The sequence below is a fragment of the Populus alba genome, chromosome 14 (genome assembly GCF_005239225.2).
Source record: "Populus alba chromosome 14, ASM523922v2, whole genome shotgun sequence".
NCBI classification, from domain to species: Eukaryota; Viridiplantae; Streptophyta; class Magnoliopsida; order Malpighiales; family Salicaceae; genus Populus; species Populus alba.
This window is the reverse complement of record NC_133297.1, coordinates 1,527,033-1,553,866: the sequence shown is the minus strand read 5'-3', so window position 1 is coordinate 1,553,866 and position 26,834 is coordinate 1,527,033. Positions and strand designations below refer to the sequence as shown.

The 26,834-nt window shown below is 36.6% G+C and overlaps 7 protein-coding genes across 11 annotated transcripts; 5 read left to right on the top strand and 2 right to left on the bottom strand.

The window, feature by feature from the left end:
• The first annotated feature begins 1,182 nt into the window (after positions 1–1,182).
• On the top strand, positions 1,183–2,854 carry LOC118036582 (3-oxo-Delta(4,5)-steroid 5-beta-reductase). Its single transcript, XM_035042317.2, has 2 exons — positions 1,183–1,337; positions 1,431–2,854. Exons 1-2 carry the CDS (start codon positions 1,299–1,301, stop codon positions 2,565–2,567), a joined length of 1,176 nt encoding a protein of 391 aa, XP_034898208.1. The 5' UTR covers positions 1,183–1,298; the 3' UTR covers positions 2,568–2,854.
• Positions 2,855–5,219: 2,365 nt separating this feature from the next.
• Positions 5,220–6,771, top strand: LOC118036563 ((S)-8-oxocitronellyl enol synthase CYC2). Its single transcript, XM_035042293.2, has 2 exons — positions 5,220–5,338; positions 5,458–6,771. Exons 1-2 carry the CDS (start codon positions 5,300–5,302, stop codon positions 6,595–6,597), a joined length of 1,179 nt encoding a protein of 392 aa, XP_034898184.1. The 5' UTR covers positions 5,220–5,299; the 3' UTR covers positions 6,598–6,771.
• Positions 6,772–7,281: 510 nt separating this feature from the next.
• LOC118036590 (uncharacterized) lies at positions 7,282–7,908 on the top strand. Its single transcript, XM_035042329.1, has 2 exons — positions 7,282–7,423; positions 7,504–7,908. The coding sequence occupies exons 1-2, from the start codon at positions 7,340–7,342 to the stop codon at positions 7,828–7,830; spliced, it is 411 nt and encodes a 136-aa protein (XP_034898220.1). The 5' UTR covers positions 7,282–7,339; the 3' UTR covers positions 7,831–7,908.
• Positions 7,909–8,941: 1,033 nt separating this feature from the next.
• Positions 8,942–12,437, bottom strand: LOC118036599 (uncharacterized). Of its 4 annotated transcripts, none has more exons than XM_073404210.1 (5): positions 12,015–12,437; positions 11,400–11,514; positions 10,669–11,310; positions 10,370–10,553; positions 8,942–9,319 (listed from the first exon to the last, which is right to left on the bottom strand). In XM_073404210.1, exons 1-5 carry the CDS (start codon positions 12,050–12,052, stop codon positions 9,294–9,296), a joined length of 1,005 nt encoding a protein of 334 aa, XP_073260311.1. In that variant the 5' UTR covers positions 12,053–12,437; the 3' UTR covers positions 8,942–9,293. The 4 variants fall into 4 exon arrangements, with proteins under 4 accessions (XP_073260311.1, XP_073260313.1, XP_073260312.1 ...); XM_073404212.1 differs by having other exon boundaries at positions 10,669–11,306; XM_073404211.1 differs by having other exon boundaries at positions 10,669–11,306; positions 11,899–12,435.
• Positions 12,438–13,335: 898 nt separating this feature from the next.
• Positions 13,336–15,437, top strand: LOC118036618 (protein arginine N-methyltransferase 2). The gene is made up of 3 exons (XM_035042374.2): positions 13,336–13,686; positions 13,796–14,191; positions 15,014–15,437. Exons 1-3 carry the CDS (start codon positions 13,413–13,415, stop codon positions 15,322–15,324), a joined length of 981 nt encoding a protein of 326 aa, XP_034898265.1. The 5' UTR covers positions 13,336–13,412; the 3' UTR covers positions 15,325–15,437.
• Positions 15,438–15,969: 532 nt separating this feature from the next.
• LOC118036610 (subtilisin-like protease SBT1.7) lies at positions 15,970–18,954 on the bottom strand. The gene has a single exon (XM_035042361.2). It carries the CDS (start codon positions 18,678–18,680, stop codon positions 16,341–16,343), a length of 2,340 nt encoding a protein of 779 aa, XP_034898252.1. The 5' UTR covers positions 18,681–18,954; the 3' UTR covers positions 15,970–16,340.
• Positions 18,955–25,174: 6,220 nt separating this feature from the next.
• LOC118035418 (uncharacterized) lies at positions 25,175–26,431 on the top strand. 2 transcript variants are annotated; one of them, XM_073404458.1, is made up of 2 exons: positions 25,175–25,558; positions 25,667–26,431. In XM_073404458.1, the coding sequence occupies exon 2, from the start codon at positions 25,672–25,674 to the stop codon at positions 26,257–26,259; it is 588 nt and encodes a 195-aa protein (XP_073260559.1). In that variant the 5' UTR covers positions 25,175–25,558; positions 25,667–25,671; the 3' UTR covers positions 26,260–26,431. The 2 variants fall into 2 exon arrangements, with proteins under 2 accessions (XP_073260559.1, XP_073260558.1); XM_073404457.1 differs by having other exon boundaries at positions 25,649–26,431.
• Positions 26,432–26,834: the final 403 nt, after the last annotated feature.

Sequence of the window (26,834 nt, the reverse complement as noted above, 5' to 3'; positions counted from 1 at the left end):
GATTACATGTTATTCATCCTTTATCCATCTAACTAAATCAACATTTAAAAAAATATATTTTAATAAAAAAATAATTTGATGTCATGACTCCATGATTCAGACTTTATTTTGTAAGAGCCCTACCCCATTTGTTTGTTGAAAAATAGTTTTTTTTTTTAAGTGAATTCCGAGAAAGTGAATTATTTTATGATGTTTGATAGTGTAATGGAAAATAAGTTGGAAAATACTTTTCCAGTGTATTGGTTATGTCATGGAAAATGAGCTGGAAAATAACTTATTAATGTTTTATTTTTCTCAAGTTTATTAAAATAACGAAGAACAAATATTACAAATTTAAAAGTTGAATGAGAATGAAATTGAAAAAAAAATTAATTTCATAAATTATCTCAGATAAAATAAATAATAATCAAAATAATTGAGACCAAATCTAAAAAAAATGAAAGATGAAGAAATTTAAATAATAATAATTAACATTTTATAAATTATTTCAAATAAAATAAATAATAATCAAAGGAATGATGACCAAATTTGATAGATAAAAATTTTCAATAAAAAAATAACAAGGAAAAAGCAAATAACAATTATAAAAATTAGGACCAAAATTAATATAAAAATTAAATTTTAAGAAATAAAATTAAAAAAAAATATTAAAAAAAAAATACATATAGCAATCAAAATTTTGAGAATCAAATTTGATATAATCAGTAAAATAATATGACATTTCAAAATTTCTAATAATTTTCGCTCAAATTTTTTAGAAAAAACATTTTTCTGAAAACCAAACTAATTTTTTTTTTTACTGAAAAATATTTTTTGTTAACTAATGTTTTTAATAACAAAAAAATTTAAAAAATAATTTTTCAAAAAACACGCATGGCCTTAGGTAAGTTCGAGACTCATCGTGGGCCTATCACCGCCCCCCTAAAATAAAAAAATAATTTGATGTCATGACTCCATGATTCAGATTTTATTTCGTAAGAGCTTTAGGTAAGTTCGAGACTCGTCACGCATGGGCCCACCCCGCCCCCCATTAACTTAAGTTCGAGACTCATCGCGGGCCCATCACCGCCCCCCTAAAATAAAAAAATAATTTGATGTCATGACTCCATGATTCAGACTTTATTTCGTAAGAGCCTTAGGTAAGTTCGAGACTCGTAGCGCATGGGCCCATCACCGCCCCCCCACCCCCCATTAATGCGACAAGTTATCAGCAATTGTGTCGCTTTAACACTCCCACCACCCGTCTTTCCTATCGTATCCATTTACAATCTTCCTCTGCTACAATCTTCTATAGCGAAATGAGCTGGTGGTGGGCTGGTAATCTTAGCGCTGCCTGGGTAAAAAAGATCATATTTAATTATATATATACTTGATTAATTATTATAATTTTGTGACCTCATTTGTTTCTCCTGTCATGGCTCATTTTGCAGAAGAAACCGGCAGTTCAAGGGGGAGAAGGAAGCTACCAGAGCGTGGCCTTGATAGTAGGAGTAACGGGAATTGTCGGCAACAGCTTGGCAGAAATCCTCCCACGCTCCGACACACCAGGCGGTCCATGGAAAGTTTATGGAGTGGCCCGTCGTCCTCGTCCAAACTGGCATGAGAACTGCCCAGTTGAGTACATCCAGTGTGACATCTCCGACTCGGCGCAAGCAAAATCAAAGCTTTCTCATCTCACTGATGTTACTCACATTTTTTATGTCACCTGGGCCAGCCGAACCAACGAAGCAGAGAACTGCAAGATCAACGGCCTCATGTTCCGAAACCTTCTTCAGGCTGTTGTCCCCATCGCCACTAATCTCCGCCACGTCTGCCTCCAAACCGGAACCAAGAACTACATTGGCCCTTTCGAGTCATTTTACAATTTCGAATCCCATGATCCTCCTTACTCGGAGGATCTGCCGAGATTAAAGGTAGACAATTTTTACTACACTTTGGAAGATGTTATGTTCGAGGAAGTGGCAAAGAAAGAGGGAGTGACTTGGTCTGTTCACCGTCCTGATATCATATTTGGCTTCTCGCCCTATAGCTTGATGAATATAATTGTAACCCTTTCTGTTTATGCTGCTATATGCAAGCACGAGGGAGCTCCGTTGATGTTTCCAGGTACTAAAGAGGCGTGGAACTGTTACGCGATCGCATCAGATGCCGATCTGGTGGCGGAGCAGGAAATCTGGGCATGTGTGGAGCCTAATGCTCAAAACCAAGCGTTCAATATCCACAACGCAGATTACTTCAAGTGGAAGCATTTATGGAAAGTCCTGGCCGAGCAGTTCGGGATAGAAAAGTACGGGTTCGAAGAGGGGGAGAAAAGAGCGACCTTGGCTGAGAGGATGAAAGATAAGGGGCCAGTGTGGGAGGAGATCGTGAAGAAGAACCAGTTGTCTCCTACGAAGTTAGAGGAGGTTGGGGGCTGGTGGTTTGTGGACACCATGCTTAGTGGTGATGCTTTTATATCTTGCATGAATAAGAGCAAGGAACATGGATTCTTGGGATTTAGGAATTCCAACAAATCGTTTGTGCACTGGATTGGTAAGATGAAATCCCAGAAGATCATCCCTAATTGAAGTAGTACTGCATGGTTTGTTTTCCATTTTTCTTGTATTAGCTACTTCATGTTGGTAACTTGTTGTCTGCTAGAGTCGAAAAATAAGTGGATGTAGGAGAGGTGGTTTGCTCGCATCAAATTTCACCCAATTTTAAGATGAGATCCCAGAGGACCATCCTTAATTGAAGTGGTTTGTTTTCCATTTTTATTGTATCAGCTGCTTCATGTTGGTAACTTGCTGCACGCTAGAGTCGAAAAATAAGAGGATGATGGAGAGGTGGATTGCTCACATCAAATTTCACCCAATTTTAATTTGTATCTGCATTTAAGATTATCTCGACAATGTGTGTTTCATCTTGGCAAGATTGATGCATGTTTCTTTGCTGCTCACGATTTGTGTGTAGTGGTTAGATGCATTGGTGAAGAAGGATTGCTATTTTTCTTGTTTTCTAGGGTAGAAAAGTTTATTTATTTTAGTATATTAGTTTAATATGAACAATACATTTTTAAAATTATTTTAAGAATAATTTATTTTTTCTTATTAATATATAAATTAGTGAGAATATATCTGATCATTAAAAAATTGATTTTAAGTTGTCAAGATGTTATTTTATATAAAATATTAGGAACCTTAGTCTTTTAATTTTAATATAAAGAAAAAATCGAGAACAACAAAAATGTGTTCATCGCCAAGAGAAGATTTGATTTGTAAATTAACAACCGATTTTATCCATTAACCCATTTCAAGAAATCTAAAAATTCTATTAATCTCTTTTACATGTTTGTTTGTAAGAATATAAATTCTTAATAACTATATAATTTTTCCAAACCATCAGTCAATCTTTCTTTAGAATTATAAAACTTCAAAATCCCTTGATGAAATGGAAACAATTAAGACAAAATATTTTAGAATGGTGAAATAAAAAGATTTTTTTATGATAATTTTTTAGTAAATTTCTATACTTTAAACTATATACAAAAGGGATATTTTTTTTTTCACCCATTTTTGTCAATATGATACAAGCATAAAAAACAGAAAATTGGCTGAAACATGGTTAAACACAAATAATTTTTTTAAAATATTAATATGATAAATCCTATCTTTTTATGATATTTATAATTTTTTATATAGACTTAAAATCGACCTTAACAAGATAAAAAAAAAAAAGTTAAAATCCTAAAATAAATAATAAAATTCATAATAATAAAAGAAAAGCTAACAGAATTAAATCAAACGAAATCTTCGTAGCCTGATTTAAAAAAAAACTCATGGAACAGATGGACTAGAAAAGTGATCCTCTATGAACTTAAAAAATTTCCTATAAAAATTTGACCTGAATTCAATAGTCAAATCGAATATTTTATCTTCCTTTAGTTATTTTACTGGTTTAACGCGAACAGAGGTTTTTTTATGCTATCACTATCCCACTAGAATATTCACAGAATCTGACCTTGAATCCTTGATATAGCATATCTCCGTAGAACTACTAAAAATCTTGAATTTATGCTACCCAAACACTAGCAAATTAAATTATATAAATATTTGATTGAGACATGAGTGGTCTGATAGCGGACCAGACATCTAATATATAATAAAAAAAACAATTGCTGCTGTTGTTTGGATGTTTCGAAAACAGCCAAGAAATCTTCTAATTCCAAGGTGCCCTGCTTTTCCTTTTATGAACCGATATCAATGCCCACCTGCTTTTCTTTTCCCTTTATGTGTTCTTTTGAATCACGAGTCGAGATCCACTTTAAACACGTGAGCATTGAGCATTTCTTAATTATTAGTAAGAATACTTTTGATTTTTAAATTGAAGCTCTTATGTTAATATTTCCTGGAAAAACTATTTTATTTAATTTAATCTATCCTTAAATCAAAACAGGATTCAGTGAAATTGTTAACAGAAAAACGTCATGTGTTAGCAACGTTGTGAGATTAAAAAAATCCATTCCAACAAACAAAAACCCGTCAAAATTAATATTTTACCCTTCTCTCTGTTTTTTTCTCTGCGAACCCAGCAAGAACCACAGTCAATCTGTCTCTCTGTTCGCAAATTTAGCAAGAACCACCACAAAATCAGTATTTTACTGCTATTTTCTCTTTCTTTCTGCAAATTTAGCAAGAACCGGCCGAGTCAAGTTTAATAAACGTGATGGATGATTGGTACAAAGAACTTGTCTTAAATTTTAAAAAAAAATGTTAAAAAAAGGAAAAATTAATTTAGAAGATATTATTGCTAATTTTTAATTGGTGTTTTCTTGTTTTGTTTTGCTTGAAGATCGAAACCTAAATCTCGAGATGGGGCTGGATCAAAATCTCCCTTGACCTGTTAATATTTAGCTGTGCATATATTGATATCCAACCCAAAAAATATAAAATGATGAACATTGATACATGTAGAGTGGTGGATAAAAGAAAAATTCCACCACTTTAACGCTTCCAAGTTTCGATCCCCCATCAAATGGTACATAGCCAAACGGTGATTTCAACCTAACTCAAATTTCTATATAAATAAATTTTAATATTGACTTAATTAAATTAGAAAAATCTAGTAAATTGATTTAATATGGATAACTATTGACTCGATTCATTTTACAGGTCAAACCCCGAACACGTCAGTGCTCATGTCATCTGCCCGCTCTTTTTTCTTTAGAACTCTCTTATAAATCACAAATCACAACAGCTAGCCTCCTTGATATTTCACTAGCTAGAATTTTCCGTCTCTTAATCGATTATCCGATAACAAAATGAGCTGCTGGTGGGCTGGTGCCCTTGGCAATAACCGGGTAATTAAAACACAACTCCGATATCTTTTGCCCCTGTTAAATTTATTTTACTAGAAAATATGTATGATTCTGTTAACGTATGTAGCCTCTGAATGGTGTTGGGGTGTTAATTTTTGCAGAGAAAAATTGATGACGATGACGGGACATCACGGGACTACAAGAGTGTGGCGCTGGTGGTGGGTGTAACAGGAATAGTTGGCAACAGTTTGGCTGAGATTCTCCCACTTGCTGACACCCCTGGCGGTCCATGGAAAGTCTATGGTGTTGCCCGAGGTAAGCGGCCTAACTGGAATGAAGACAACCCAGTGGAGTACATCAAGTGTGACATTTCTGACAGGAACCAAACACAGTCAAAGCTCTCACTGCTGACGGATGTTACTCACATCTTTTATGTTACCTGGGCCAATCGAGAGACGGAGTCTGAGAACTGCAAGATAAACGGCCTAATGTTCCGCAATGTTCTCGAGGCTGTTATCCTTAATGCTCACAATCTCCGCCACATCTGCCTCCAAACCGGCACCAAACACTACGTTGGGCCCTTCCAGTTCTTCGGCAAGATTGAAGCCCATGATCCGCCATTCACTGAGGATCTACCTAGATTGGAATTCCCCAACTTTTACTACACTCTGGAGGATATTCTGTTCCAGGAAGTGGCAAAGAAAGAAGGATTGACTTGGTCTGTTCACCGACCTGACAACATCTTCGGGTTCTCGCCTCATAGTTTGATGAGTATTGTTCGCACTCTGTGTGTTTACGCTGCTATATGCAAGCATGAGGGAACTCCAATGCGGTTTCCCGGGGTGAAAGAGGTTTGGAATTGTTACGCCATCGCCTCAGATGCTGATCTCATCGCGGAGCATGAAATTTGGGCGTGTGTGGATCCTAGTGCCAAAAACGAAGCATTTAATATCCACAATGGAGATGTGTTTAAGTGGAAGCATTTGTGGAAGGTTTTGGGAGAACAGTTTGGAATAGAGGAGTACGGGTTTGTGGAGACAGAGGAGAGGATAAGCTTGGCAGAGACGATGAAAGAAAAAGGAGCAGTTTGGGAGGAGATAGTAAGGGAGAATCAGCTTCTGCCGCCCACCAAACTGGAGGAAGTGGGGGCGTGGTGGTTTGTCGATTTGATATTTGGCGGGGAAGTTTCTATACCTAGCATGAATAAGAGCAAAGAGCATGGGTTCCTGGGGTTTAGGAATTCCAAGAAGTCGTTCATTTATTGGATAGAGAAGATGAAGGCTTGCAAGGTCGTGCCTTGAGAAACATGGGCATGCTGGCTTTTGTTGGTGTTGTGATTTTTGTACAAAAATAAGAACCATGTAGATTGTACCATAGGGACAATGGGGGGAAACAACGTTCTATCATGTGTTGAGAACAGTCTGTCTGTTTTGAACTACTAATAAAAGAATGTACCATAATCTGTTCATGCACCATTTCGCCCTTCTAAAGAAATTTCCTGGTGTCAGATCTAAGCTTCCGGGCCGGTTTCTACACTGTTTGGAGTTGAAAACCATAAAAAAAATGATGTTTTCAAGCTTGAAAGGCATTCAAACACGCAGACAAACGGACACAAGCGAGATAATCTGCACGCTGTTTCCTCTCTATTTTTTCGGAAACATTATCACATAATTTGCTGGATTGGTAATTAAGGAGACAGTTCATTTCTTCATGACAAGAACTACTCTCATGGATTGCTCGTGTTTCAGGCCAAAACAAAAGACAACCAGGTCTCCACCTGGGTCACCTCACATCCTCTAAAAAAACTTACCTCGACAATCTTGCTTAAATCACTTGGGTTTAGGGACTTTAGGGCTTCAGGTGGTACCGAACAAGCCCGGAAAAATAAGATGGCGTCAGCTACCACTCTACGACTACAATGTTAGATCACACGTGAATGGCCCACTCGTGGTGTTAGCGCGCACGTGACCAACCAACATCAATACCTAACCCGTCCATTTTTATAAATTACTTGGACGACTCCCTTGGATTCCCACGTGCAAAATGTCTGGGCAGAAAACTTTCACTCTCTCACAGGTTGCCCAACACAGATCCAAAAAAGATTGCTGGTTTGTCATCAACGGCAGAGTAATCCTCTGTTTGGAAACATATACTCCTATATTTTTCCGTTTATGTTTGCGGGTAATGAAGTTGTTCCGTTTTAACAGGTACTCGACGTGACGAAGTTCTTGGACGAGCATCCTGCAGGAGGAGAGGTGCTTGTAGAGGTTGCCGGAAAGGATGCGACGAGGGAATTCAGTAACATTGGACACAGCAAGGAAGCCCAAAACTTGCTCCTGAAGTACCAGGTTGGTGTTCTTCAGGGTCACGCTTTCAATGAGGCAGACAAGAATGCTTCTTTCGTGGAATCCAAGCACAAAGAAATGAGTGCCTTTGTGATCAAGGATGATAAAATGCCCAAGTATCAAGCTTTTCTTGAGTTCGTCCTGCCATTATTGTTTACTGGTTTCTACTTCGGTTACCGGTATCTTTAAGAGTTGTCTGTCACTTGATCAGCAACTCAGTAAGGCTTTATCATGAATAAAATGTATCAGGAACATTTCCTTTCCTTTCGCAAGCAACCACAAAATCTAGGTGATGTCCAGTTGTAGTCTGATAGTTCCAATTCCCCCACTTCATGAACAGGGTATCATTATTCAGGAGTAATCATTTTCAATGAAAAAATTAACCAAACATTAAAATTATTATTTTTTAAAAATTTAAAACCAAAACCGGTTTAAACCGATTGATTTCAATTTGGTTTGGTTTTTGTTGTTCAAAAACCGGTAAAACCAAGAAGCAAATCTCGTTTTTATCATTCAAGAACCTATTCCAGTTTGCAAGACCAAAACATGATTGAATTCTATTTAAAATACAAGCAAAATCAAAGTTGCAAATTACAACTTGATAAATAATAATAATAAAAAAAACCCCACAAAATATCAAGAAAAATAAAAACTAGAAATCAATTGAGATTGGAAGGAAAACAAATCTACTCATAATGAATGAAGTTGGATCAAATGAAAGCTCAAATTTTTACTTCTATGAAACATTTATCCTACCCTTAGTCATTTTGAAAAAGCAATTAAACAAAGGCATTGTCGTTCTTAAGAAGCAATTGAGCAAATGGATTAGTTTGGTTGAAGTAAATGGTAAAGTTCAAAAATTTGTTGCCAGAAAAAAAAATTGTGATGGAAAAAATAAGATGCAAGGATGAACTTAAAAATAAAAAGGGAGGGAGGGAGGGAGGGAGAGGGAGGGCTACGAGCGTGGTTAATGATTATAAAAGGTGGGAGTGGGTTGCTTTAGGTTAGTGAATTATTTATGGTTTTTTTCATCTTTTTAGAGTTACGGGTGAACTGAATTCGATTTATTCCAGTTCATTCAATTTCAGACATTTGAAACTGAAACCGAACCAGAAAATTATTTTGAGTTTTCTAATCGGTTAATTTTTTTTTTTTCTCGGTTTGGTTTTTTCGATTAATTCTTTTTGATTTTCTTAGTTTTTCATGTTTTTTTTGCTCATATCAGATCAAAATTCCTCAGTAGCTTTGAAAAAGAAAAGAGAGCTGTTTTTTTTACCAAACTGAAAATACTACACCAAAGTGGCTTTGAAAAAAAAAAGATGTAATACAGGATCAGATGGCACTTGAGAAATGTTCCTGGCCAACTTTCTCCGCCATCTCTTGGCTCTTACAATTATACAACATAATCAAAAGTTTAAGAGGAAGGGCGAAATGGTGGTCAGGAAGGGGAAAAAATGGGTGAGCAAGGGGTTTATTTACAGAAATAATACTGGCTACTGCATAACAGGAGAACACATACCTATACTGAACCGGTCACTTGATAATAATGAAAAGCTCTTGTTCTCTCAAAAACATCTTTCCGCATATCACCACTGTGATGCCCTTCGAGCCATTTATTGCCCCAGGCTGTAATTTGTAGGATGAACAAGACCTTAAATTGCACGTAGCACAATTAAGACTGCAGATAAACCAATAAACATAAGCTTCTATAAACCAATAAACTCATACTAAAATTCTTTATCATCCATAAACTCTTTTATAGAAGATCCATCGTAAGTTTTATTGATATGGGTTTCTAGATATGTCCATGGCTGTCTTCACAAGTTTTGTTTTCCTCATTTTATAAAATGATAGTTTACCATAATTTCACAAATTTTTTTGGTTCACAATGAACAGCTATTCATAACAATATCACTACAGTTACAGGTGGTTTGAATGCTTTTATTCACTTATCATTCCACTCAAAATTATGTCAGTTGCATTGTAAATATTGGAAGAAAAACAAGGGAAGCTTCGTAGCTTTATTTGCATATCAGTTCAACCTTGTTTACACCTGTTTATAACAAACTTAAAAGTGGTTATTACTATTGACCAAACTCAATCCAGTGCTAAAGAAGCAACACAGAGCAGTGCTAAAAAGGCAACAAACTACTCTGAATGATGACTGACTTCAAAATAAAGCAAAATCCCAAAAGCAAACCTATGATGGCTCATTTGTTTCTCCTTTCCTGTTTTTTTTTTAAAAACTTTAGCAAAAGCATTCTCAAGTGCACACCCAATTCAGAAAATTACATGATTCAAATAGAAAGTCCTTAACTTGATAGACAACAATGATCATCATTTGATGCAGCAGCTTCTAATTTCTACCTGAACTATGCATTACCTATTCATCTAATAAAATGAATTAAATGCCTGATAGCAAAATGCAACGACCAAAAATTAACAACAAAGAACATAAAGTAATAAACATCGTATATACCACATCATCTCATCTTGTTGCAATCTTGAGATTTTTTCCAATCTAATCACACTCTTAAAATGCTTGTCAAACTACATGCATCCAGTAATTATTTTAAGTCAATCAATTTATATATATAACCCAATTGCTGTAAAGCCTAGAGTGCTTGTTGGAAATACAACTACAAAATGAAGAGTGGCACATTTGTAGCAACATATATAACCCCACACATGCAACAAAACAAGATTTGAACAAATCTAAATAGCTCACCAATTAAGCAAAAGAGAATAACAACTGACAAGGCTGCTTGGACAGGCCGACTATATTGCATTTGATACTGGGACCGTTGAAGTTGGCGCTGCATAGCTCCATACCAGCCATAAATTTGCTTGTCATAACATTCATTATAACTATCCAGGCAACTCTTACTTTTCTCATAGCATGCATCTATGCCCTATACAAAAAGTTAAGAATACCCATTTCTATTAATTAACGATAACAGAAACATAATAAGAAAATCAAGAAGCAAATCCCAATCAACAAGTCAAATAGAATAGAAATACACCAACCCTAGTTAACTGTGAAGATTGCAATGGTATTGTATCAGATTCTTGTTGACGATCCATTGCTTTCCATTTCCGAACTCCATTCTTTGGCCAGTTGAATTTAGAAACAGATTCCATAGAAGATACGATTCCAGACAAACTAGGTACCTTTCTTGGGGGTCGCGGGACGGGGGCCTTCTCGTTACAAGGATCAGACAGGCAAACATCTTCAGCTATAGCAATTTTCCACGCACCAATATCAGCACTAGCACTAGCCGTCCTCCTATGCCCATGCAACTTCTCGTCCCTCGGCTCCAAGGAGGAGCACATGACCAAATTAGTGAAGTTCTTTGAAGAATGGGGGGGAGACTCTTCACCTCCTTCTTGTGTCATCCCACTCTCCATGACATGATTTTTTGATATATTCTCTCTAGATGTCGTTGGTGGCCCTGACAAAAACAATGCAAGTTCATTGCACTCCCCTTCATCCAAATGCACCCAAGGCAACGAAGTCTTTCCCTCTGAAAGGGCACATTCCTTTAACGAATTTTCTATTCTTAATATATGATCTTCGATCGCGACAATAAAATCACGATGCCTGTCTCTCGCATCATCAACAGAGCTTTTGACATAACTCGACCCGACAGCCCGAACAAACTCCTCTAACTGCATTGAGTTTCCCACCCCAGATCAAATTAAACTCAACTAAGCTGATTAAAACAGAACATTCAATAAAGAGTAGAGGGAGAGATGACCTGCCATTTGGTGGTGCCTAGCGCAGTATGTAGGTCCCGACATAGTTGCTCGGAATCCCACATGCTAGATTCCTCTTTCTTTGAATGAATCCATGTTCTATACGTTGATTCCATCCTTCATATAGCATACAAATTTAACAAAAAAATATATCAATATAAAAAAACGTCAAGCAGACAGGCATACTCCCTCAAAAAAACTAGCTTTAATCAAACCTTAAAGGATAGAATAAAAAAATAAAAATTGCCTTCGCTTCCTAAAAGTACGAAAACAATAAATTAATCAAATATTGTGTTGTTTCACCTAAATTTTTTAGTACTACAAGCGAAACTTAAGAGGTAAGGTCAGAATCTCTCGTAAAAAAAAAAAAAAAACTAAATTTAATCAGGAAAATATGAAAATCTCTAATAAAAAATTAAATTTAATCAGGAAAAAACTCATAAAAATTCAAATCTCTCATGAAAAAACTATAAATCAGCTAATATTAATTAGAAACGGTACCTGTCTGCTGATTCTTGAACTTCCTCAGCCGCAGAGAAGAACGGATCCTTCTCCCACCGATCAAAACTTGAAGCCATTAAAAAAAACAAAATTAATAGAAGAAAAAAAAACCCTACCTTGTAGATTCTCTGAGTATTAAGCTTCTCCACAGCATTTGAATGAAGATGCGGATCCAAAGCAATCTAAATATTTGCTAGAGAAAGGGGGGGGGGGGGTGCTTTTTTTTAATGATTTTAATTGTGCCACATGATTTTAACAAATAAACTACATCGACGACCGAGGTTATTTCTGTACTCGAATGGTTTTATTTCTGAACGATGACGTTTCAACGCGGGCAGTTTAATCAAACAGCGGTCAAAGTTGGTGGATTTATTTGGGATATAAAAATACGGCAAACGTCATTCCACTTGCGCCAAATTAAGAGTAGGAACTTTACCATGCAATCGGACTGTTTCGCCAAATGTCCTTATCCGTATTAATTTGTTGCTGTACAGACAAGTTCTATTGCTTTTGATTTTTTCAACGAAATTCATTCAGATAATACAATAATTGTCGTAATTGATCTAAAAGAATTTGAGTAACTGGGTTGTTGGATTAACTCCAACGTTAACAGATAAATTCGAATTAATTATTTTCATTAAAATAATTTTTTAAAATTTTTTAGAATTAATGTTATATTAGTAATTATTTTAGAATATGGTTGCAGTTGTTTTTTAAGGTATTTTTATGCTGAAATACATCAAAATAATATATTTATTTTATTTTTTAAAAATTATTTTTTGAGATTAACATATCAAAATGATTTCATATAAAAAAAATAATTTTTAGTAAAAAACATTTAAATTTTAGTGAAACAGGATTTACACTATGTTCTCAAACACCCTCTAATGATGTCTAAATGAAATGCTAGCACTAATAAAAAAATTTAATAAAACATATACAATTTCATGGAAATAAGGTGAAATTGATCCTTTTTAAATTTAGCAGTTAGTTTATTGGATTAACTTATAGATTATTAAATTAATCCAAATCAATTATTTTTATTAAGTAATATTATTATGTGTTTAAAATTATCCCAACTAAATTTGACTGGGCTACTAGATCATCAAAAGTCAATTACGTTTGAATAAAATGTCTAATCGATGAAAAAAAATTTGTTCAGAAAAATAATCGATAAAACCTATATAGTTATAACTTATAAGGAGGTAAGATGCAATTGATTTGTTTTTCCTTTTTTTTCAGACCGATATTCATAATCAAAAGGCAAAAGCCCAAGGCCGAAGTGTAGATTAAATATAAAAAATAAAGAGCCCCCAATTACGTTCGAAATCGGGCTAAGCCCACACAAGAAAACCATCAGCTCCAGCCCACCAAACCAAATTGAGGAACCAGAAAACATACCTGATTATGCCACGTAGCTCTCATCTTAGCCGTCAGACTCACCGGGAATTCCAAAAGAAAGGCACCTAGTCACTGGACTCTGGAGCAGGGTTTCACTATTATCGCGCGCAGCCATGGACGAATTCGAAATTCTCTGCGAAGCAGCGAAGAACGGCGACGTAGACAAAGTTAAATCTCTCATAAACTCAGGAATCGACGTTACTTACTTCGACAGCAATGGGCTCACTCCTCTCATGCACGCCGCCAAGCACGGCCACGCCGCTATCGTCAAGGACCTCCTCGAAGCTGGCGCACCGTGGAACGCTCTCTCTCCTTCCAATATCTCCGCAGGAGACTTCGCCATGGAAGCTGGCCACCAAGACGCCTTCGAAACTCTCCTCAACGCTGGTACAATAAAAAAAATTATCTTGGCTTCCTCTTTAATCAACTCCAATCGTAATTAATTAAAACTGCTTAGGTTTCGTTATAATTACTAAAATAACCTCTAATTGAACAGGGATTCAGTCTGAGTTAATTTTAGGAACAATTGCCAGGAAAGAGAAGTCAAATTCTGGTTATGGTGAGAATTACTTAGAAGATAGGGTTAGTTTTAGTGAAGACAAGATAATGGACTCGGATAGCAAGGCGATAATGATGGCTTGGGAGAAGCCATTGATGGAAGCACACGCAAAGGCGGTTTGCTCAGGTGGTGGTCATATACTGAACATTGGCTTTGGAATGGGCCTTGTGGATGCAGCTATTCAACAATATAATCCGGCTATGCATACGATTGTTGAGGCGCATCCGGAGGTTTATGAACGGATGATTCGAAATGGTTGGGGTGAGAAGGATAATTTGAAGATAGTATTTGGGCGGTGGCAAGATGTTCTTTCTCAACTTGGAACTTATGATGGTAAATCCACGATGCCCGTTTTAAACATGATTGTGTTTGTATTTATATTTTTGCAAAAGGGTGTGGCATATCGTGATATGTATTGTTATTGTTGTCATTCCAAAGTAACAATGTATAGCTTCCGTGATTTGAGTTTGTTAGGGAAACCTATATTGCTTGCTAACAGTTTGTTCATAAGTTCATCATATAGTTTGATGAGAAATTGAGAATGCATACTTTTGTACTGCTTGTTTAACTCACAATAGAGTGGTAATTTATTGTTTAGCTATTAAGCAGATTCTCTTTGCAAAGATGCACTGCATATCTGAATTTATGTTCATTCGAGGAATATAATACGCTGTATTCTTTTGTGGTGTGTGCACGAGACAGGTGCTCAGAAATGGTTCTTTTGAATTTAAACCCCGTCAACTTCCAAAAGAAAATAACCCACTCCTCATTGTAGATCTTCATTTAATGTCAGCATTGAAAGTCATACAATGTATCTTTAGGAGCATGCAGTACAAATGGATTCATATTTGGTCATGAAGTATACTAACTTGAGTTTTGAACTTCTCATATTACTCAACCTTCCTTATAAATCCATCTTGAATAATTCTTATCTACTGGTAGTTTGAGTATGAGTATTATTTTGGTCATTCTGTAGAGTCCAAGCAGTGTTGCAGACATAAGGAAAGGTTTCAAGAAGTTTTGTAATGTCACCAAACTATTTTGTCCTTGCAGGGACTGAAAATTATAGTTATATAATGAAGTGTATTCTTTGAAATTTCAGCAGAGCAATTGCGTATTATATAACTTTCTGAAATATGGGCTAAATCTGTGCAGGTATTTTCTTTGACACTTATGGAGAATATTATGAAGATCTGAGGGAGTTTCACCAACACTTACCTGCGCTATTGAAGCCTGGAGGAATCTACTCTTTTTTCAATGGACTTTGTGGAGGTAACGCATTCTTCCATGTTGTTTACTGTAATTTAGTCTCGCTAGAACTCGAGCACGTGGGCTACTCTACACAGTTAATTCCCTTGCCTGTTAAGGATTGTTTGGGAGAAGAAGTTTGGCAAGGTGTGAGACACAAGTATTGGCAGCTTGATACGTACTATCTCCCTGTTTGTCAGTCTATCGAGGATTCATGATGTAACCTTTTCTCCATTTTTTAGAAATCTATAAATTATATCTGACAGTTCAGTTTTGTAACAATTTTATTCATTGATGCAATTTAGGAGTATCCTTCTAATGTCTTGAGGTTGATGGATTGCTCACTGCATTTTGTTAATTTGAGTCTGTTAGCATTGGAATGCAACCTACCATTGTTTGATCAAGAATGAACCTTAGGTTATAAGATTATGAAAAATGCATTCGCAACGTAAGTAATTAGTTAGTTAATACTTTTCTATGATGCCGTGGCCCTGTTAGTGAATCAGTTGAGCCGGGCAATTGCCAAATTTGGAGAGTTTTGAAATTTAGATGAAGGTTAATAAGAATTGATATCTGCTTTCGACGTAAAGGAATGACATGGAGGAATTCATTTCGTGGGGTGTCAGATCAGTTGAGTGGCGGGAATATCCACAAATTTTCTTGGGATTAGAACTTAACACTACATTGTATCTATATTGTACCTCGTATCTCAGTTAAATTAGTTCGAGGGATGTATTTGATGATTTCACACCCCCTCATCTTATTCATCTTAGGTTGAGCTTTGTAAAATTCCTTTTCCCAGTTAGTTTTTGGGCATATGTTAATTTCACCTGAGCAGTCACAAGAAGTTCAGTGTGTGAGCATTTTTGTTCTCCTCCCCTGTCAAGCTAAGTTTTATTTAATGTATTGCTATGCAAACATACTCAAGTCCCTCAAATCTCAGCCATGCAGTGTATATTGTTAAAGGCTTCAGATTGAGAGGCACTAAAAGCAACTGGAGAGTCATTTTCAATTCACACAATTCTTTCCATTATCCTCTGTAGAGTCTGTACAATTATTCCCCCCCTTCTTTTTTATATGTCCTCTGATCACCTCAGAGAGCAATTATGAACGAAACAGCTTGCTGTACTGGAACAGCTGTTAGAACATCAGGGAAGAGATTGAAAATACATACAAATTCAGGCGCTTGTCCCGTGAATGACAATCATTTATGGGATTTCTTCAGGATTTCGGATCATGTCCAGCTGAAAGCTATTGGACTACCCACAACATGCTTCCCATCTGACCACTCCAGGTGAGCAAAGCCGTTTGTACCGGAAGGCATGGATGTAGCAGTGAAAGTCACTGTATAAGTCTTTTTCTCGTATTCTTTAGCAAAGCTCAGGGATTCTGGCTCAACTAGGATCTTAACTGACGGAGTTTTTGAAGTCATGGAAAGCTTGTATGTTGCTGGAGCACCCACATTTGTCAGAGTCCTGGTGTATTTGACTGTACTTTTTACACCAGCACCGCCCTCTTTGCCTGAAGCAGTTTGTAGTGAAACAGAGAACGATGGGTAATTAAGATCCCCCAGACTGTATTTCTTGCTCGAGTCGCAAGTGAAGTCTTTGTTCGCGATTTGTTTAATGTCAGATGCACTATAGTTTAGAGCACAAAAGAAGTTGATGTAGTCATCAACAGAGGCATCATAGACAAGGCCAGGATCAAGGGCTGCTACTGGATTTACATGTCCGGCGCCAAAATCAAATGGCGTTGATGGTTGTCCCGTAGCCACGTCCAATATGTTTTGCCCGTTTTTGTATGTTGCATAGGCCGTGGTCATGAGAGCGGACTTGATGGCTGCCGGACTCCAGTCCTGGTGAGCGGCCTTGATGAGCGCAGCTAATCCACTGACATGAGGACATGACATTGACGTGCCTGAAATGATATTGAAGCTCACATGCCTCTTGTCGCTTGTTAGCCCAGTTGGACCAACTGCCCCGGTCCATCCCGCCAGTATGTTGACTCCTGGTGCTATTAGATCTGGTTTGAGTACTTCTGGAGTTACCAGATTTGGACCTCTGGAACTGAATGCTGCTAACACCGGCGATGGTTCAACTCCAAGCTTTGTGCCTCCAGAAGCAATCGTGGCCGTTGGCTTTGGATCAGAGAAGGCATAATTCTTAATTGCATCCGCAGTTCTTTGCCCAACAGTGGATGTGGGTAGAAGATGTGCATCAGCGACTAGCTCTTCTCCATACAGCTCTGTGTTTGCTAAAATCATCCCTAGACCACCAGAATCTCTCACCACCATGCCCTTTTGAACCCTACTATTCAACCCTCGATCACATATCACAATTTTTCCTGCAACTTGTGAAGGAACCAGAGTTCCTGTCATGCAAAGGTTGCCGCTTGTTGAATTGCTCACATTACCAGCATAAACAAGTGGCAGCAATGAATCAGATAGTGGCTTTCCACTATAGAGTGATATGCCTGAGTAGTTCTTTCCATTTCCAAGGCTCACATAAGCTGGGAAATCACGGTCCAACGTTCCAGCACCTACAGTGGTTATCCAAGGAGCAACATTAGTCAAGCTGCCTGCGCTTGGCCCACCATTTCCGGCCGAGCAGGAGACAAGAATTCCCTGTGCAACTGCTCTGAAAGCTCCGATCGCTACTGTATCTCGATTGTAATCTGAGATTCCTCCTCCAATGGACATTGAAATGACATTAACGCCATCTGCGACAGCCTTTTCCATTGCTGCTAAAATATCAGAGCTAAAACATCCACCCAACCAACACACCTTGTAAGCTGCTACTCGAGCTTGTGCAGCCATTCCACGCGCTGTCCCAAGAGCATACCCAAAAAGGCTAGCTCCTGAGACAGCTGACCCAGCTGCTGTAGTTGCAGTGTGAGTTCCATGGCCATCATCATCTCTTGGTGACTTCGATTCCATTGTCTCATCGATGGGTCCTAATGCTGCTTCATAGCCTTTTGAGAAATATTGTGCACCTATCAGTTTCCGGTTACAGCTCGATGAATTGAAGTTCTTACCCACCTCGCAAGTACCTTTCCAGGTACTTGGTATGGGGCCGAGCCCTGTGTCATCAAAGCTTTTTATCTCTGGCCAGACACCAGTGTCTAGTACTCCAACGATCACCTCGCTTATGGAGGCAGACGCAGGAGGAACAGCATCGCTTTTCCCCAATCCAAGGAACTCAGGGGAATGAGTTGTGTGCAGCTTGTAAATCATTTCAGGTAGGACCGATAGAATTCCGGGTTGTTTTTCAAGTAATTCAGCTTCCTCTGGTGTGAGTCGGGTGGAAAATCCATGGATTATGTTGTTGTAAGCGTAAAGCATGTCAGCAGATTCTGATACAGATTTTAAAGATGAATCGTACCATTGAAAATGATCTTCGTAAGTTGCTGCCATCTTGGACATGTCCATGTGAACTATGAAAGTCTTCTTCGTCTGCTGGCTCTTCTCTTCTGCTACCGCGTGTGTGTAACAGAAGCACAGAACCAGAAGTGTGGCTATCAGTTGAAGCCCGAGGTTCAATTCTTTCACCCTCATGACCTGTCTTTCCATCTTCATGTTGAGAATTCAGGCGGTATAGTGTTCTGCTTCTGACGACTGTTCTTTTTTTAAAGTGCAAGGAGAATAGAAAGTGAGGTTTGCATAGGACAGGGAAGGATTCTCTTGGCTCCAAGGTAGGTCTCCATGAGGTTTATATATATAGCATGATGACAACCGGTTTGACTCAAACGAATTATTGTTTAGAACTCTGAAAAAGATTCGGAGCTATGCAGAGGAGGTTATGAAGCTGATCAAAATTAGCAATGTTTTATAACTAATTATTTAACCTCTGGAATCTCTTCAATTGGCACTACTGTAGTATACTCTAGTTTTGTTTTATCTAGAAACTAATCAAGTTTGAGGATAAATGCACGAGTAAAAGCTTTAAAGTAGGCATGCACGATGATGGCCGATAAAAGGCATAGTTATCGAAACGGGTCCGGGCTTAACCTGACTTAAACGGCTTTTATAGCAAGTTGTAATTTGGTGACTTTAAAATTATTTTAACTTTTTTATTATTTAAGATAAAAAATTCATTAAATTTAACTTGGTTGTTTCAACCATTTGAACCGAATCAAATCGATTCAAACCTAACCAAGCCATATTCTATATCCATGAGTTACCGGGTCAGGCAATTCAATTATTTTCTTACGAGGCATCATTATCTGGATTCCCGAATCTCATTCCAGTTAATGGCCGGCATATTTATCAGTGTTAAAAGGAGAGCTCTAGAGGTGATGTATTTTGCCAAAAAAGGTGTTGCATGGGACGCCGAACTTCCAATTCAAAAGGGTGGGATGTCGAAGAAGGATTACGAAATTTCGTGTAGCATTCAAGATTCCGAGGCGTTTGCTAGCATTTCAAGTCCAATGTCTTTGGATTTCTGTCAAAGACACTTGAGAAAGTGCCCGATCAATGATATTAATAAGCACTTAATTCTTGCAGCCACGTAAACGGATGCAGGTATACATCCATGTCTTAATTCTCCGCAAGCAGTTTGGCCACATGATTTGCAGGTTCTAGCTGAACAATCCCACTCAAGAGGGTAAATGAGATAGACCTTAGTGGTGGGCAGGGATTCGTTCAATCTGCCATTGTTTCTAAACTTTACAGGTCATCATGCATAAGAACAAGTGCTCTAGGGAATCCCTGATGCTTTCAAATTTGTCAGAAATCATGGAATCCTGCGTTCCTTTAACGTAATAAAAATATAGCTGCATGCACTTCCACAACTTTATTGGGAAAATAAAGTTTTCATACAGGACAATCGAAGTGTTTTTTACTAGGCGAAGATTTTTGCTTGGCTACGTACGAAGAACGCCAATCATCGGAGAGCTTCGACAATTATTTCTGTGATTGCAATCTTTGGTTATCAATAACATATGTTATCCCATCTGGTTTAGGTGAAAGATATGATAAAATATGTGATCTGTTTTTACCCAACACATCACTTCACTTGCAGAAGATACTAATCTGCTTAGGTTTAGTGGAAATACCTCTAATTGTTCGTCTCAATTATATCCAGAAAGATTGAATGCGTGCCCTTTGATCATAGTTTTTATATCCAAGTAGGAAACTAAACTGAAAAGTACTACTTTTTTCTTTAATATTGACTCATCGGGATTTGAACTTGGACTGAATTACTAAAAATCAAGAATTCTACCGTTCAGTTCAACTAAAAAAAACAAATCCGAATTATTGCTTTAATTCCAGATTTTTTTCTAGATGAACATGTCGAATCCAACAAAATTCAACCAGTATCCCTCTAACAACTGTCTTGAAGGGCAATTATCAATACCAGATTGTGATGGGTGGATGTCTAGTCAAAGGTCAGATTTTGGGGCATCTAGATTGAGTAATGGAGGGTGGAGAAACGAGTACTATACGACAACACTTTAAAGAAAAGAGAAAAGCCAAGAACATTAGGTAATCTGTGCAATTATCAGAAAGTGATTAAAGGCCCTAAGAAAAAATAGCCTTTTCTTTGATTAGATAATTGAATCGTTGTAGTGTTTAATCACAGCAGAGATCCAAATGGGTGTTCCTCACAATCTTCCAGCCATATTTTTCTTGACAACTAGCTGGAATGGACCACCACCAGCACTAATAATTGCTTGATTGTTTCAGAACTAGGAACAGTTTCTACATGTAAATAATTACACGCTTATCCATCAATCACCCCAACTTGTTAGTCTGGCTTTTGTTTGATTCATGCTTAAATGCGGATTAGCTGTGGAGAAACGGACTGGCACCCAGGTCGAATCAGCAACCGGTCTATTCAGGGCTGGGTTTTAAAATCAGCACGAGTTGATCTAGCGGTTAAAAACTCGGGTTAATTTATCTAGCACATAATCCAAAACTTCTCCCGAGTCGGGATTAATGCCTCCGGTAAATACAGTGACTGTCAACAGATATATGTAGCTGCAGATGTTCTGGCAGTATATTTAATTTGCTACAGAGTATTTGTATCTCACACTTTTATCATAAAGAATGTGATTAACATGGATAAATCCAGTCATTTCTCTTCAGTTTTGGGGTTTTGATGGAGTCGGTGTCGTGATCGAGTAGTTAATATGAGAAAACAACGTGGAATTGGACCATTTTCCATGCTTAAACTTCCTTTTCGTGCTGGCATCTCATCAATTTCAGCTATCAACAGTCTAGTCGGCAAACACTTTAAACAAATGGTGTGAAAAAAGGAAATTAAGGATGGAAAGAAACAATGGTTGGCTGTGGTTTAATAATCTTTGAAGAATTGTATAGCTCTAACTTAACAAATTGGCTATCAAGAATTGTTTACAAATCCCCTTGCAGTGGGGTTTGGATTATGATCGTTCGGAGGATGACAATGGTAGCAAGCGCTTGTTCCTTCCTCCATATCTACGATTCTGTACACGAGTTTTATCAAAAAAAACAATTTTCAGGACCAGGCCTCCCCTACCTCCACTCCTACGGCTGCTGAGTGCGTTGATTTTCTTGCACTCCATACAAGATTATGCTGGATTTGACAGTGCATTTTGTTTTTTTTTTATTAATATTGAAGTTTGAGTAAATATGTTCTATCAACTTTAAAACTAACAATTATATAAACTTTATAGAGATCCTGAAAAAACTCGAATTCATAATTATTAGAAAATAAATTTAAAATCTAACTAATTAAACTAATTTTAGACTCGATAAAAAATATTATTTTTCTAATAGTTAATTATTGTGAAAACAAAAAATTTGTAACCACTGACTTTATTGGTTTTTTCTTCTCATCACTTTAAATTAGCATAAAAAAAATATATTTTATTTATTTTTTAACAAGAAGTGAAATCACTTTGTTATTATCAAATTCAACATAAAATCATAATTATTAAATTCAAATTAGAATTTGATTTATAAGAGTTTAGATTATTACACTAACTTGAAAATCACTAATGCAATCCAGATCTATATTTTTACTTAAAATAACATTGTTTCAAGTTTTTTAAAAATAAAATAATGTTTACCTAAACAAATCATGACTAATTTTGCATGAGTTAACCTAGTCATGTCAATCGAGCTTTGCCGAGTGAGTGGATGTTACTTAAAACTTAGCTACAGCATGATTCTAATCTTATGTTTGCCAATCAACCCGGGGTTAAAAAAGCACGCGTAGAGTCGCTGATTGGTAGAAGCAGATTTGAAAGGAAGGCTGCATTAGGCATTGATTGAGGTTCTCTGTTGCAGACTTGGAAATAAAGCGATCGAACACAGCAAATGTTTTCAGAATCTGCCCAGAGTTGCTAGCATGTCACTGTCCCATGCATATCGACACTCCAAATAATTGAGAGAGCAAGGAGCCGTTTCTCTTTTGAATGCTCGCTATTCTCGGGGGCCCTTCTTCTCTGATTACTATATTCACAGCCATTCAAGTTCTTCATAGCTAAAGTTAAAACCTACAAAGGTGTAGGGTTCTGTTCACGAACAGTCTCAACGATCTTTAATTATGACACGTCGTTGTTTTGCATCTGACCCGAGTCGAGCTGGTGCGAAAACATTGTTTTTGTTGTCTTTGTTTTTTCGAGGTCTAACTGTACTTTTAAAAAAAAAAAATGACTATTAATTTAGTGTTTGTCCACCGTTTTAAAGGGTTGGTTTGTGAAATAAAATTTTAAAAATAAAAAAATATTAACATATTTACAAATAAAAATATTTTTTGAAAAGTAAGATGATCTCAACTCTTCTTTATATGTAATTGCGTGTTTTCCGCACATAGACTAAGGTGGAGCTCTGCCAAGACGAATATATTTTTATTTTTTTGAGTTTAACGTGAGTGTCCGGACCAGCTTGTGTATACATCGACTAATCTTATGGGTTCTAAAGTTAACAATCATATAAGTCTCAAGTGATCATCATATAAGTAACCACATTGCTCGAATCTAAGATTATAGAGAGAGCAAACCTCGTAGTCCCAAGCTTTTATTATTAGGCCACCATTTAGATGGTTATCTCTAGACCGAAAGTTATGAATCTAAAGTGCAATGAAGGAAAAATATTCCCATACCTTATGGGCTAAAACTTACTGGCAAGGATTTAAGGGCGGCGTGGCATTTAGAAAAAAAATATTTTGTTAGGTAATAGCTTTTGTTTGATGTGTTGGATTCTGTGTTATAAATCTTGTTTTATAAAAATTAAAATAATATTCTTTTTTATTTTAAATGTAAAAATTTATTTTTTTGTTAATTTAATCAAAAGCATATTTATTAAAAAATATAATTAAAAATATTTTTATTAAACCATTTTTTTCCTTGATGTTAAAAGACATTATTGCAAGAATCCCATCAATGCACTGAGCTCATCGTTGAAAGAATTGGCTATCTTATTAAACGCTGACACGTGAAACAAAGACAAAACCGTCTAATAAACCAAGAGAGTATTTGTATGTTGCTTTTTAAATTTGATTTATTTAAAAATGTATTAAGATGGTATATTTTTTATTTTTTAAAATTTATTTTTGATATAGTATCTTAAATTAATTTTAATATATATATATAATTAAGTAAATTTTTTTTCATGAAATGCTATTTAAAAACAAAAACGTAGTTATCTGAATTAAACAATAATTTTGTCTTTAACTGAAAATACAGTTGTGTTAAGTCTAAAAACTGACCCGGAAATAAATTTGTGATATTGAATTATCATATCAATTTATAATTTATAGATTATTGAATTAATTATTTTTATTAAAACTACTTTGTTTTATGTAAAAAAAAAAACATAAATTCATCATTACGGTTTAGACCAAGATTGATAAAATTACTAAAAACCTATTCAAATCAACTGGGTTTTACCAAAATTTTAATTTAATTTAAAATCCAAAAATAAGGTCGGGTTTCATTCAAGTAATAGATTCCTTGAATAAACACACATCAAGTTCAATAATCGTTGTCAAAACAAACAGAAATCATGGGCCGTCAGACAGTCCTTGAGATTCTAGTGGAACCCATGTAATGATCCGAGCAGAAAGAATAATTCGTTGTCTTTAATATGGGTTTGATTGTTGTAGGATCGAAAGATGAAAATCTTGGTTACCTAATACTAGAAGGGCCCATGATCACTCTTCTGCACAGAACCCAACTTCTAATTCACGAGCAAAGTCTTTTTCCATCACCGCCTATTCGGTACAAAAATTATCAAGGCCCCATTCATTTTATTAGTATTTTTTTTTTTTTTTGGAAATGAATTATTTTTTTAATGTTTAGTAATGTCATAAAAAATAAATTGAAAAATATTTACAATATTTAGTTATATCATTAAAAATAAACTAGAAAAGTAAATTATTAATATTTTTTTTTCAAGTTTATTAAAATAATAAGAAACAAATCTTACAAATTAAAAAGTTGAATGAGAATAAAATTGAAGATACAAAATTAATTTTATAACTTATCTCAAATAAAATAAATAATAATTAAAATAATAGAGATCAAATCTAACAGATAAAAAAATTAAAAGATGATGCAATAAAAAATAATTACAATATCATAAATTATTTTAAATAAAATAAATAAAAATCAAAAGAATGAGGATCAAATCTAATAGATACAAAATTTTAATGAAAAAAATAATAAGATAAAATCAAATAAGAATCATAAAAATAAGAATCAAAGTTGATATAAAAATCAAATTAAATTAGATTTTAAGAGATGAAATTAAAAAAAAAAATTCAAAACAAAATATATAGCAATCAAGAGTTTGGGGGTTAAAAATTAATATAATCAATAAATAGCATGAAATTTCTGAATTCTTCACAACTTTTGAAAGTGTTCTCAGTTAAAAAAAAAAAAAAAACTTTTATAAATACAGAGCTAAATTTTACATTTTTCATTAATCAACTTTTTTTAATTTTACATTTTTCATTAATCAATTTTTTTAAAAAAACCGCTTTTCATATTGCCCGACTCGTATCTTGTTTGAAGCGCCAGAGAGCACATTCTTTGATCTTTAACTCGAAGAAGTCTTGAACACGAAGGACACTTTCACGTAAATTTATTTAGCCTGTGTGGCCACTCGAAATTCGACTCTGGCCTCACCAACAAGGCCGTAATCGAAAGCTAAGGCCTAAAGCCCAGCAACTAACTTCCATGTCCATGACACCCAAAACTCACACACCAAAACCGCATTGCAGTACCCTCGTGCTCATGCATATAGCTCCCATCACCAGATTAAGCTGGCACGCGTCACCCGATCAGGCACAATCTGCAGGCATGCCCACCCCTTGAACCTGCTTCATAGCTCCTAGAAGCTAAAGGTAAAATTTCTATATATAGCTTTGGCCTTCAGGCCACTACCACTACCAACAAATACTCATAGACTATTACCAGTGAGCTTGCAATAAGAGAGAGGCTACTAGACAGTAGACACTGTACCAGGTTTTCTTCTTCTTCTTTTTGTTCTTTTCTTTGTCTCCTTCATCCGTGTTGTTCTTCTAAGAGCAAGGTTGGTTCTTTGTCAAGGTGCAGTTGATTTTTGAGTGACAGGAGGTATGGAGAGACAACATGTGGTGTCTTGGCTTCTCATCCTTTTAGGACTCGGCCTTTGTAGTTATGTGCTCGCTGAAGCAAAGAAAGAAGGGAGTTTATTGAGGGGCAGAAGTTTTATGGACCATGAGGTGAAACGTTTACTCGGAGTGAAGGCTGGATATCGGCTGTCTTCTGGTGGTTACGGTGCAGGTTCAGGCAGTGGTTATGGACAAGGGGGTGGACGAGGCGATGGTAGCGATAAGGGCTACGGCAGTGGCAGTGGAGGGGGCTACGGCAGTGGTGGTGGCAGTGGCAGTGGCGGGGGCTACGGCAGTGGAGGTGGCGGTGGCAGTGGAGGTGGCATTGGCAGTGGAGGTGGAGGTGGCGGTGGCGGTGGCGGTGGGAATGGGAATGGGAATGGTATGGGCCAAGGTGGTGGGTTTGGTGGCGGCTGGGGTGGCGGCTTTGGAGGTGGGTCTGGTTCGAGTGGTAATGGTGGAGGAAATAGGTATGGCTCGGGTTCTGGTGGGGGCATAGGTGGTGGGGGAGGCGGGGGATATGATCACAACAATGTCCATATCACAGGATCTGGGTCAGAAAACCGATCTTGATATGGCGATGAGAACCCCAATGTTTCACCAATGAAGAATTACTAATTTTCCTAGTTTCTTTAAGCAGAGGATAAGGATGAAACCTCCATAGTAGCTTTTTATGCATTCTCCATCTTAGTGAGTTTGTCGATGTTTAGCAGCATGCTCTAATAAATAGCAATCGTTATCAGTATCCAGTGCTAGGGTCATCCATTTCCACCACAAATAAATGCGATAAACAGTACATAAGGAAGCCGTCCCTAACAATTGAAACGAAATCTAACTTATTTATGCACTTCCAAGTTCCAACACGGAAAATTAAAATCTGAGGACCCTTGGAACAATTCTGGTGGACCCAAATGGCCTTGGTCATGTAACTTGCCATGCCAGCAACCATGAAATTCTTGCAAATTGTTTTACCGATCCATATTTCTATACTTATTAGGGCTGTACACCCAAAAAATACCCTTACCTCGGTTGAGCATGTCTAAACTCCAAGTGAATGATATCCCCCCTGTCTCAACTAAATCCCAATCAACATCAAGGGATGCCCCATATTATTGGAGTTTACTGCTAGGGAAGAAAAAGGAGAGTTC